General features: G+C 36.3%; 2 protein-coding genes across 2 annotated transcripts; one reads left to right on the top strand and one right to left on the bottom strand.

The window, feature by feature from the left end:
* The first annotated feature begins 49 nt into the window (after window positions 1-49).
* On the top strand, window positions 50-4,809 carry LOC757315. Its single transcript, XM_030992857.1, has 5 exons — window positions 50-342; window positions 2,400-2,589; window positions 3,470-3,655; window positions 4,338-4,522; window positions 4,651-4,809. The coding sequence occupies exons 1-4, from the start codon at window positions 276-278 to the stop codon at window positions 4,462-4,464; spliced, it is 570 nt and encodes a 189-aa protein (XP_030848717.1). The 5' UTR covers window positions 50-275; the 3' UTR covers window positions 4,465-4,522; window positions 4,651-4,809.
* A 3,657-nt stretch (window positions 4,810-8,466) lies between these two features.
* On the bottom strand, window positions 8,467-12,446 carry LOC100893428. The gene is made up of 4 exons (XM_030992856.1): window positions 12,312-12,446; window positions 11,752-11,807; window positions 10,139-10,266; window positions 8,467-9,153 (listed from the first exon to the last, which is right to left on the bottom strand). The coding sequence occupies exons 2-4, from the start codon at window positions 11,792-11,794 to the stop codon at window positions 8,947-8,949; spliced, it is 378 nt and encodes a 125-aa protein (XP_030848716.1). The 5' UTR covers window positions 11,795-11,807; window positions 12,312-12,446; the 3' UTR covers window positions 8,467-8,946.
* Between the last annotated feature and the right edge of the window lie 662 nt (window positions 12,447-13,108).

Here is a 13,108-nt window from a genome sequence, read left to right as displayed (position 1 = left end):
TTCATCGATTTTGCCTAAGCTGTCTTTTGTAGTTCTTTACCTTTACAAAATAATATTGCTAAACAAGAACACGCAGTCGCCATTTTGAGAAATTATACCTCCGTAGTCCTATGTAGTTCTTCTGTTGATATCGAAAGAGGGGGAAAAGAAGATAAACTGTCGCAAGAAACCAACAAGAAGACCAGAGCAGAGCACAGGCACAAACGTACATTCATTTTGAATGCAGTATTTTTCACAGATTTCCCGAATCAAAGAAAGCATTTGACGAACTCACTATGGCGAGAATTAGAAAAGAAACTTTGTTTGGATGGTTCCTTGTGTTGGTTGTAAGCATTAGTAATGGTAAGTCGTGCATGTTCCTTATTTCAAAATTGGCCCTTTGCTGCCCTTCTTTTTATTTTGTTATTTCAGACCACGCATTTCTTTGTTTAGACTTGTATTCACTTCATAATATTTCTGTATAACTCACTTAATTTCCTGAAATTAAGTAGTGAAATGTTTGTTATCAAGACTGTGCACTTTAGAATGTTGACGTTATGCTGTAAAGAATTTGATTGAATATCGAAAAGGTTCCAAATGAAATGAAAAAAAATTGAGGATTTTGAACAATTTGTGAGGAGGAGGGGGGGGGGGGGGACAGAGGGATCTAAACAGAAACTGATATAAGAAATATATAGGCCTTACTGCATAACTATCAATTTATACAAGATAATGCATTCCAGATGAGATTATTAAACCACTTCCATGAATGTGGGCCACTTGTGTTAACTCCGTTTCAAGTTTATCATGTCGAATATTATTATTACATTTTTATTCTGACCAGTACGTTAATTTTTTGTTATTTTTAAGCGACAATTATATTAAGGTATTATAATCAAATAGCGACATCACTTAAAAATACTTTGTCCCATTTGCAGGCCAACAGAAATGGAAAGGTTAAATTCCAACGGCATTTGAAAGATAACACTAATTTAGAACTTCCTTGAAAAAGGGGGGCTTGAAAATGTCTTTAAGTGGGAAAATACCGACTGTTAGTTGTCGAATCGACTTAGAAGCTATAGAGCCAATAAGTAATAGTCTTGATTTTCACACCATTGTACCGAATGGTCATACGTTTTATGCTACGCAAAGATTCAATCAGTTTAATTTTGGCCATTACAAGAAGTGGGTTATTGATGTAGACAAATGCTCATCCCTTTAAAGCTCATTTTATGTATGTTATTACCAAAGAAGAAAAAAGCCAGTCAGTCACTCAATAGTGTCTGCCAGTGAAGTCTAGCAAGTAAACGGGTTTCCTTGCATAATTTGAATATTAGGACACTACTAATGTTTAAATTTCACAGAAAGGACATACATAACATATTCATAATTCCTGCAAAGTTCTATATAATTTGAGGTTGGCTGCAAAAGGAACATAGTATCTTTAACAAGCTTAGCTTATTCACAAATGCGGTTTAAAACGCGTTGAAACGCGTCATAATTATGACGCACATAAACCTAGGTTTGTCGAAAAAAACCTCCTTTGTGAATTCGGGTCAAAGTGTTTAGGGCCTCATTTTCTCAGGCGGCTGCAATGACGTCTCTTGCCCCTTGATGCACATCAAGCATTCTTATTGAAACTTTGCGAGAAAGCGAAGCGAGCGAGCTAAGTTAAAGACATGCTTTCAGTAGTGAAAATTCGTCATTAAAATAATAAAATAACTGAGCACTGTTCTGATACAATAACAAGTTGCGGTTGTTGGAATATGACGTGAAAATTGCCCCAATATTGGTATTTTCAAAGAGCCGGGAAGGGGGTGGCTACATAACAAATATAATCTGCAGTCCTTAGCCTCCCTGTTTCCAAAGCCCATGTATATTGCCAGTGGAAGATCACCAAAAATAAGTATGGATGATATTTTTGTTATCAACTTTTATTCCAATCAGTACCGAGGAACTTGGAGAGAAACTTGGAGAGACACTTGATATAGAATTTTGAATGGGTCACTGAACCTCTCATACACTAACAGATCACTATTGATGATAAATAAGAGGTGTTGTGGTCGAGTGGATATGTCACACTGGGCTGTGGATCACAAAAGTCCGCGGTTCGAGTCCCGCCGCGGCACTAATTTCATTTAGCAACACATTAATCTACATTTGCCACACTCGACCCAGGTAAGGTAAATGGATACCTAGTAGGATTATTCCTTGAATTACAATGTGCGCTGATAGCGGCTGCCAGCGCATATGTAATGTGATATGCACAGCTACACAAGAACTGAGTATTATTATTATTATCATTATGATATAAATGTCTTACCTTTTGCAAATTTCAACTCAGGTAAGTTCTCTGCGAACTCAAGTCAGGTTTCATATCCTTCGCATATATATAAATCACCATTTTCTGTTTTCTTCAGTGTCTGCGACGACGTGTGCCATCGACACCGAGCTGCCCGAGACTGCGGCGGGGAACAGCTACGAATGTCCCGATACTTTGGACGACGGGACAGATAATGAATTTAATCAATGCTGTTACAATGATCGCCCAGATGAATCGGGCAATTTTCATTCTTGCTGTAAAGACGAGGCAGCGAAAAGTGCAGAAAAGTAAGTTTGAAGCTAATTACCCCCGTATATATCTTTCTCACACTCTCTCTCTCTCTCTTCTCTTTCTCTCCTCCTCGCTTTCGCTACTTTTCTCTTCTTCTATTTTCTCACATTTTCATTTCTCACTTGTATTCTTTCTCTCTTTTTCTCTTAATTCCACCTTTTTCTCTCCTTCTCTCTTCTCCAATTCACCCGCTAGACCTCTCTCTGTCTCTTTTTATTGCTATCATTGTCATTATCAGTAGATATGTTCTTAATATTGCACTGTATTCATGTTCGTGTGTACAGTGACTGTATCTTCAATAATGATGTGTACTCGTCCATGACCTAGCATCGTTTAGCCATTTTATGAATGAACCTGCATTCAATCAGCAGATGTACGAGATTTATTGTGTATTACCAACGCTCCTTCTCTCCCCTTTCCTTTTCTTCTCTGCAAGTCAGTCTTTTCTATTTGTATTTGTTATTGTTGTTGTATCTAAGTTAAGGGCTGCGGGCACGTCAAGCTACTTTGCTTATTTCTGTAGCCCTCCTGCATCTAATGTATGTTAATTATGCATTCAATATATTTGTTTAAATTCGTTCATTATCTGTATAAAATTATATACACTTAAAATATTATATCAAACCATATTATGTTCATGAAAATGTATGATGAAAAAAAGAAGAAAAAAAAGATGCAGAAACCAATAAATCAAATCAAATCAAATCAAATATTATTACTATCATTATTGGTGTTATGATCATCATCATCATCATTATTACCATTAGTAGTATTACTATCATTATTATCATCATTATTATTGTTGTTATTATTATCATCATCATCATCATTATTGTCTATTACCATCACCATCATTATTACAATGTTTTATTGCAGAATGCAGGAGTTCTATAACATCTGCATCATGATCGGAGCAATCACGGGCTGCTGTATGGCGGCTGTGTTCATGTGTACTTACTGCGAGGAAGATACCTTCCCTTGTCTCAAGAAACTCAAACGAGCCTGCAAGAAATATTACAACCTCTTCATGGACGCTCTGTGCTTCTGCTCATGTCTGCCAAAGTAAGTTGTCTTTTTTAAAGCCCTACTGTCTTACTTGTAGCTACTTGCTCCCTCTATATAGAAAACTTCCCCAATCGGTGCTTGTTGGTCCCCCCATGATCCTCTTTTTCTTATGTTAGTTGAGAGCTGAGTTAATGAGATAGCCACCTGTCAGTGACCTCGCTGTGTGGTCTAATCCCCTCTGGTCCAGTAGTATTGACGGTCTTTAAATTTGTAGAAGTGGTTATTTAACCTGACTGCTAAGAAAACATACAGGCTTGTTAGTAAGCAACCAGAGGACCAACGGTAATGAGGATTAATGCCTTACCAAAGGGCACTAGCGCATCGCCTTGGTTTCGAACCCGGGTCGCCGGATTACGAGACCACTGCTCTATACCAACTGAGCTCTAGGACAATTTAATTTCGATTAAATCTTTGTTAAGCGCCTCGTTACAACTTGGTACTTACACTAAAGGTCAGCATCGTTTTTATTTTGTTCGTTCTCTGAAACTGAATGCTTTTGCAGTCTTGCTAAAATAACAATGTTATGAGAAAAGAACAGCCCTATTAACTTATCGATGACATTTATTATCAAAAGCATGAGACAAAGTTCATTCATCAAAATGTCACGGTCTATTCATGGTAATTTAGTTCCTATGTTTATGTATATCAAATCGCCCTTTTCTTTTTATTCTTGCCACAGGAAACTTCGCCGCAAAGGAAACAAAGATGGGCCACTAACCGAGTCAAATCCACGAAACAAGCGAACATTCGATAAGCCGCCCTCTGTTGATGACCAGGAACTAGTTGTGGACCCTTTCTGGGCCTAAATGCTTAATGAAAATACAACCTCTTCTTTAATAACAGTGGCGTAGATGGGGTAGGGGGCACATGCCCTTCCCAACTTGTAAATCAAAAAGAGAAAGAAAAGAGAAAATTCGTGAAGTTGTTGACCAATCGTATAAGACTGGTGACGCCCCCTAACCGTCGACATCCCTCGAGAGATCAAAGCCCCCCCCCCCTCAATGTTCGAATACATGCAACGACCCTGTGGAATACCGTGATATGCCAAATTTCCTTGATTGTTTCCATGTATGCATGTAGGATAAGGTTCTGATAATTGGCAGAAAGAATCTGCTATTCAGGGAACATCATTTTGTTGACCCCACTGCCCAATAGCATCCGCATGTTGTTTTAAAAAAAAAGTTATATGAATTACATAGAAAATCCTTTATTTTAAAGGCCGTCTGTACAAGTTTGGCTAGGGGGATTAGACCTTCCTGCAACGTCACTGACAGGTGGTTATCTCATCAACTCAGCTCTCAATTAACATAAAAAGAGGGGATCATGGGGGACCAAGAGGCACCGATTAGGCATTGTTTGCTATATAGCGGGCGCAAGTAGCTACTACTAGTACAGTGGGGGTTTAATTATTTTGTTTTCAAAGCGTAATTAATGTCCGTAATACATATATATATATCATATTCACCGTTAATTGCAACGTCTTACTATTATTTAATTAACAAAATACATAAAACAACACATTTCGTATAAGTGCCAGACAAAGCAAGGATGCCGACAAAGGTTTAATTAATTCGAATGATGATTGATTCTGATATTAACCCCTTGACCCCTGGAACTGGTCGGTTCCTGAATTAAGCATATGGGTATTACAACTATCCAATAGGTTAATATAGATTTCAGACAGACCCCTTGTAAAATTGTAAAGCGCATTGAAATGTCAATAGACATAAAATGCGCTATAAAAGAACAAATTATTATTATTATTATTATCAAGGGCTGAGATATATATAAGTTCAACAACAGTTTTTAGGAAAAGATATTGCTTTTGTATCATATTGTATATAGTATAGGTTAAATTTATTTGTATATTCATGCGACCAAAGTGTTTGACAAAACGGCTATGGAAAGCTGCACAGTAGCAATATAGTAATGCAATAAAGTAGTTCATATTTACATTCTTTGCAGTCAATTGTGTCTTTTTTGTTCTTCTTCTTTTACTCACGTAATAATAAAGGGACGTTAGTATGGGAAAAACCCGTGCATGGATGCATGGATGCCTAAACTAGACTAAATGTTGAGAGAGAGAGAGAGAGAGAGAGAGAGAGAGAGAGAGAGAGAGAGATAAAGAGAGATAGAGAGATAGATAGAGAGAGAGAGAGAGAGAGAGAGAGAGAGATAAAGAGAGAGAGAGAGAGAGAGAGAGAGCAGAGAGATGATATGCAGAGACTGGAAAGAGACAAAGAGAGGGGTAAACATTGAGAGAGAGAGAGAGAGAGAGAGATTAATGATATAGATAGAGAGAGAGAGAGAGAGAGATAGAGAGAGAGAAAGAAAGAGAGAGCGAAAGACAGCCGAAGATAGATGAAAAGGCGGTCTGGCGAATTAATATACCCCCACAGTTTTCCTAAGATAAAGAGACCGTTGCGTTTTGAGGAAAGGTGAACAATAATTTTTATTTGTGAGCGTTTTCATTGTTATTATGCAAGTGTGGAAGAACTCTTTTTTCCTTAAAAGCATTGCTCTTCAATTGCCTTCATATTCTCAATGGTAGAGGTGTCGTGGTCGAGTGGATATGTCACCGGACTGTGGATCACAAGGTCCGCGGTTCAAGTCCCGCCGCGGCACTAATGTCCTTTGGCAAGACATTGATCTACATTTGCCACTCTCCACCCAGGTGTTAAAATGGGTACCCGGTAGGATGCGAAAGCTAATGTGGTTTGATTAGCAAGTGGCGCTTGTAAAATGGCGACTGGCTGGAATGCTCCCCAGGGAGTGGAGAATGTGCATACCTTGTGTGCGGGTAAGCCTGGATCCGATGACCGGGGTAATAATATGTTCCGCGCCTAGAAACGTAGTATTAGCCGCATTATAAATGTGAGCTATTATTATTATTAATATGGCAAGTAACGGCTTAAAAATAAAGATCTCATTGTTATGCCACATGATTGCGTAGTCCCATACTTCTTTCTGTGTACAGTGCTTGTTACTTTTACCAAGACTGGGCCAAATTTCTTATCATTTCGATGATTCAAGAACCTTGCAGTACCAACACCAATACATCATGCAACATAACCATCTTTCTCGTATCGATTCCACACCGTTTCTTTTACAATGCAATCGCATGGCCGGAACTCAACTTTTTCTAGAAGGACCCCAAACTCCACGTGCTATTCGTTCAAAGCGCAACGAAATATATTTCAAATGTATGATTAAGTCTAGTCAAATAAGAAAGAAATTTGTAAATAGATGACGCTTTATTTCATTGACTCATACAAAACCTGAATATTTACATCGAAATTAAGGTGAATCATCTTCAGGATATGAAAAGTATTTACACAATCAAAGTTCAACTTTTGCTTAGATTATGCAACAAGACTACATACAACAAACGTTCTTTTGTAAACAAATAGCAAAGCAGTGGTATCTCTTTAAAATCTCAATAAGTACAGTCTTCAAACTCAGAATGCGAAAAAGCTTAATTAACTATAATGGATAGAAAAGTCAATCGTACAGGCATTTAAGCCATGGAGACGATACATAGCCTACCTAGTATTCATGTTCAAACAAAGACAACTTTATTGTAAATGTACCAGTGATTAAAGGTACAATGTCCCATTTGCAGGCCAAAAAATGAAAAAGTTATTCCAACTACATTTGAAAGATAATACTAATTTAGAACTTCCCTAAAAAAGGTGAGGCTTGAAAATGTCTTCAAGTGGGAAAATAACGACTATTAGTTGTCAAATCGACTTTAGGGCTATTGAGCCAAAAAGTAATAGTCTTGATTTTCAGACAATTGTAGTGGGTTATTGATGTAGACAAATGCTCATGTACCCTTTGCAACTCTTTTCATGTATGTTATTACCAAAGAAGAAAAAAGCCAGTCAGTCACTCAATAGTGTCTGACAGTGAAATCTAGCAAGTAAACGGGTTTCATTGCATAATTTGAATATGAGGACACTGCTAACGTTTAAATTTCACAGATAGGACATACATGACATATTCATAACTCCTGCAAAGTTCTACAGAATTCGAGGTTGGCTGCAAAAGGGACATAGTACCTTTAAAGAGAAGGTTGAGTTCTGGGAAGAGTTGAAAAATAATTTGTGAGCATTACTCATTCTTATTATGCAAGTGTGGAAGAAAATCAGTTAAGACATGTTCCTTGAAAAGCATGGCTCTTCAAATGCCTTCATATTCTACATATGCATGTAACATCGTAAAAATCGGGGGGCCGGCTTTTTACGCCACGTGTTCGTGTAGTCCCATATACATGTTTCTGTGCAAGTGTTTGTAACTTTACCAAGACTTGGCCACATTTCTTATCATTTTGATGATTCCAGAACCTTGCAATACACACAAATTCTAATATGCTAGATGATCAACCTTTTCTGGTCGGTTCCACACCCTTTCTTTCACAATGCAATCGCATGACCGGAACTCAACTTCATCTTTAATATACTTAATTCTTATTTAATGACAGAAATACAAAGCTGAAAACTTCACGTTAAATGTACAGAGGGTCGTTAGTAAATTAATATTTCCATGGCGCTATTTTAAGTTAGCACAGAATGTGGACTTATAGTACAGAATTCAAATTCGTAGTTCGAAAGCAAAAAGCGTATGATATATTTATTTTTTTGCACCTACACCCTAAAAGCAGCAAGAATATTTTAAAAACTATGTACGATATTCTTGTATTCAAATTCAAATTGTCGATAAGAACACAAACATAAAGGATCATTTTAAATTGTAAAGTGTAGCTCGTGTTTTTTTTTTAGTGCAGATGTCACTATTAAGATGAGCAAATGACGAGAAAAGTTATGTACGTACCACATTGCTGATACCCTTACATCAGAAGCGAAGGAGCCGGTGGGAGGGTATGGGGGGCGGGGGGGGGGGGGGTACAGCCCTCCTCCACCTCGGAATTTTGAAATAAGCTATATTATTTACTGGCACTTCATTTTCCAGCATCCGTCGTTTCATGTTCTGACAGTAAGGTGGTAGAAGCTTATTTTCTATACCTCATTTGTTTATTCATAAATTATATTTCTAAAATTGTTAAAAACTTTCAGAAAATGAATGTTGATTTTACTGTTTCTTTATAAAGGGACACTAGTTGATATATATATAGAAAGCGCCCTCAGTGACCCCCTCCCCGCTCCCATGGCAGTATTGTTACAAAAGTTCAAACACAGGAGGAAAGATACGTTTCCTCGTTAATCAAAAGTTGTATACTCTATTGCATTAGAATATGGAAGAAATAAAAAGGAATCTACATTACATTGTTAAAGAAAATAGTAGAGGGTGGCCAAACATGACGTAACTATCGCGGCCACTTGGTTGACGTGAACGTTGTCGGCGCTATTGCAGAGTTGCCCTAAGCAACACTCTCGGCATGTTCTTGTTGTTCCGACAGTTGAGCACCCTTTTGTACATGCGTCACAACCTCGTCGGTACTGTACGCCACCGTCTCCAAAAGTTATGACCTCTTTCTGAAAAAAACAAAACAGAAGAGAGCAGGAATTTGGTGACAATCGTTATTTCTCAGTGAGGGAGTTAAATAATCCATAGGTTTGGAATGCCTATCTGTGAATCAAGTACTTTATTACCAGATTACAATGAAAAATACCGGGCAGTGGAGTATGATGGAATGATAAAAGAATAACCCGAGTTCTTTGTTTGTTATTAGATTTTCTACGAATTGATGGTAACAATCCTATAACACTAAAGTTGTGTATTGGCCATGCAATTACAAATACAATGTAAGAGAAACTGTCTCTGGTGCCTAAAAGCACTGGGGAACGGTTGATTAAGTAGTAGGTACAATAATGGATCTATACTTTGAAATGTTATGACTGATCAAAATGAAAAGAAGAAAAAACCGTTTAATTGGTCTATTACCATATAGTTCATTTGGTGTATTGTTCATTTAGTCTAATAACCAGCTATAGTCTTATTCCCAGTTTGTCTAATGCCCAATTCGTCTACCCAATTATGATTATTATAACATGTATTATATATATGCTTAAAATGTTTATTAGACCATGTTGAAAATAGACGAACTGGGTGTAGACCAGATGAGAATAGACCAATTGGGTAGTACATGACCTGGTGGTAGACCAAGTGGCAATAAACAATTATTTGTGTGGCAAATTAGAGTTAATAATCTAGGGTGGTATTCTCGAAAGCAGACTAACTTTAGTCCATGGTTAAATCCATCGACTAAGTATGGAATGCCAAGTGTCCATATGAATATGTTTTTGAATAATTTAATCTGTCACTAAATTTAAATAAAATGTAATAACATAATGAATAAACAACAATATTACTATGATATAATTATGTTATCATGGTATTTTAGGGACATATCAAATTATTCATATGGACACTTGGCATTCCACACTTAGTCGGTGGATTAAAGTTAAACCATGGACTAAAGTTAGTCCGCTTTCGAGAATACCACCCATAGTGACTTACGAAGCAATCTCCTGAGCACTGTCTCTTAATGAGATCAGAGTCGGCCTTCGCGAATGGGTCGGCGCAGGTTGCTCCGTCTTGAAAGTCATCACTAGAACAATCCCAACAGAAGTAGGCTGACGAAACACCTGTATATCCAAAGAGAATAATCACGAGATCAAGATGGAGGTGTCGTAAGGTGGTTCATTTACTGGACTCTCAATCCGAGGATCGAGGGTTTGAATTTCAGTCCTTTGGCAAGAAAAATAATCTACATCAATATCGTAACCACCATCTTCATCATCATCATCATTAGTACTACTACTACTACTACTACTACTACTACTACTACTACCGTCCTTTGACAAGACATCAATCTACACAATCACCACCATGACCATACGTATTATTAGTAGTATCATTATTAGTATAACATTATGATTATCATCATCATTACTATCTTCATCATTACTATTAATATTATCATCACCATCATCATATTTCTTAGTAGTAGTAGTTTATTATTAGCATTTCATTATTATCATCGTCTTCATTAACATCTTCATCCTTACCATTAGTAATACTACTACAGAAAAACATTAATTTACATGATCATTAACATCATCATACTTATTATTAGTAGTAGTATCATTATTAGTATAACATTATGATTATCATCATCATTACTATCTTCATCATTACTATTAATATTATCATCACCATCATCGTATTTCTTAGTAGTAGTAGTTTATTATTAGCATTACATTATTATCATCGTCTTCATTAACATCTTCATCCTTACCATTAGTAATGCTACTACAGAAAAACATTAATTTACATGATCATTAACATCATCATACTTATTATTAGTAGTAGTATCATTATTAGTATTTACATTATTATTATTATCATCATTACTGTATCTTCATCATTACCATTAATACTATCATTGCTACTACCGTCATTTGGCAATACATTAATCTACATAATCATCACCATCATCATACTTATTATTATAAGTAGTATCATTATTATAATTACATTATTATTATTATCATCATCATCATCTTTTTCTTCATCTTTACCATTGGTGCTACTACTACCGTCCTTTGCCAAGACAATTTATCATCATCATCTTCTTCATTTTTACTACTATTGCTACTACTTCTACTACAACTTGTACTACTACTATGTACTACTACTACTTATGCTACTTCTATTGCTATCTACTATTATTACTACTACCATTGATATCTACTCTTGTATAATACTACTACTACAACTACTACAACTAGTACAAATACTACTACTACTACAACTACCACTACTACTACTACTGCAACTACTACTACTACTACTACTGCAACTACTACTACTACTACTACTACTACTTCTACTACTACTACTACTACTACTTCTACTACTACTACTACTACTACTACTACTACTACTACTACTTCTACTACTACTACTACTACTACTACTACTACTACTTCTACTACTACTACTACTACTACTACTACTACTACTACTACTATTACTTATACTTAATACTACTTCTTCTATCTCCAGACATGCATGATTTTACCCGAGTGTAAACATGTGAATAAAAATACAATTATTATTTGACTTACCGAGGAAGGTGAAGAGAAGGAGTGTGGTTATTAACGTGTTCATCTTGGTAATATTTCTGAAAACATATAAATGTAGGGAAAGAAAATTACATTCCATCACTTTTATATACAAACATATACATATATATATATATAAAAGTAGTTTTTATGTACTGCCTATTTTACAACACTTGCGTGTTTAATGCATAGGGTCTACACAGGTGAGACTTTACAATATAATTGGGTTCCTAACCTCTGGCGGGCCGGACTTATGGATATATGCTTAACCTTTCATTTGCAACCAGTGTCAATTGGGCTGAATAATGTTCTTGTTACAAACTGATATTTCGAACTATCATAATGACAAATATTCACAGAATTGTAATTCATGACGTGGGTTTCCAAGCACTCTAGTGATTCTTCTGTCCCTCATTAGTAGAAACGACATGATAATCGATAGTCGCTGGCCATACATTTTTCGCAAGGGCGGAAATATTGACGGCACGTCCACATGATTTATTATCAAATGCAGATTTTCATAATCATGATCAATCAAAAATATGATTTAAAATTTGACTTACCAGGTAAAAGTGACGAATAATGAGCCCAAACGGTAGAAATGTCGACGCAGTGCTACATTCGAAATTAGGGATTGTTACACCTTTGTACGAATATGTACAAGGAATTATATTATCAGGCCTTAGACAAACAGTCGAATAAGACGATTGTTTGTCTGTCTTTGGCTGTGTCGTACTAGTCAATCATTAACGAGAAATCCGGCGCCATTTTGTGCCTTTGTGTACTTGGCTCTTGTAGTGCGTTTACATCAACTACAACGATACCTATCGATCAATCGTCGTCGCGTGAAGACTGAGTGAGTATGTGGGTTTGATATTAAGATGATAGTTGGATGTGAACTCGTCTGATATGCAGATAGGTGTGTAAAGTCCTCATAAATAATGCAAATAGTAGTTACACATTAACGAGAAATGAACGAGTCTAGGAATGTGTGCGTGCCGTAAATCTCGGAATTTCGTTTTATAAACCAATGCCAAATCCTATTAGTTGGCAATAACAGAACGCTATTTTAATGACAGATTGAGTCTATAATTCCCACAGATCATACCTCACGTAAGAATTGCGACCCCCTATGAAACAGGCAATTGCAAAAGGCAGCACGTATGTGTTTTTCTTTACTTCATCTGTAATGAATCTTTTCATCTCACTTGGAATGACTTTTCAACATATTTCTTAATAATTTATAATATTTGTCTTGAAGTATACCTTCAGATAAAAGGGAGAAACAAGGAAACAATAAACAAAGCAATCCAGCCTTCATTGAATTATAGAATTGTTTATATATTTTGTCAATGTCATA

Source organism: Strongylocentrotus purpuratus, unplaced genomic scaffold, assembly GCF_000002235.5.
Source record: "Strongylocentrotus purpuratus isolate Spur 01 unplaced genomic scaffold, Spur_5.0 spur5_scaffold_20, whole genome shotgun sequence".
Lineage (NCBI taxonomy): Eukaryota > Metazoa > Echinodermata > Echinoidea > Camarodonta > Strongylocentrotidae > Strongylocentrotus > Strongylocentrotus purpuratus.
Note: the sequence above shows the minus strand (reverse complement) of the source record. Positions and strands in the feature narration are given on the sequence as shown.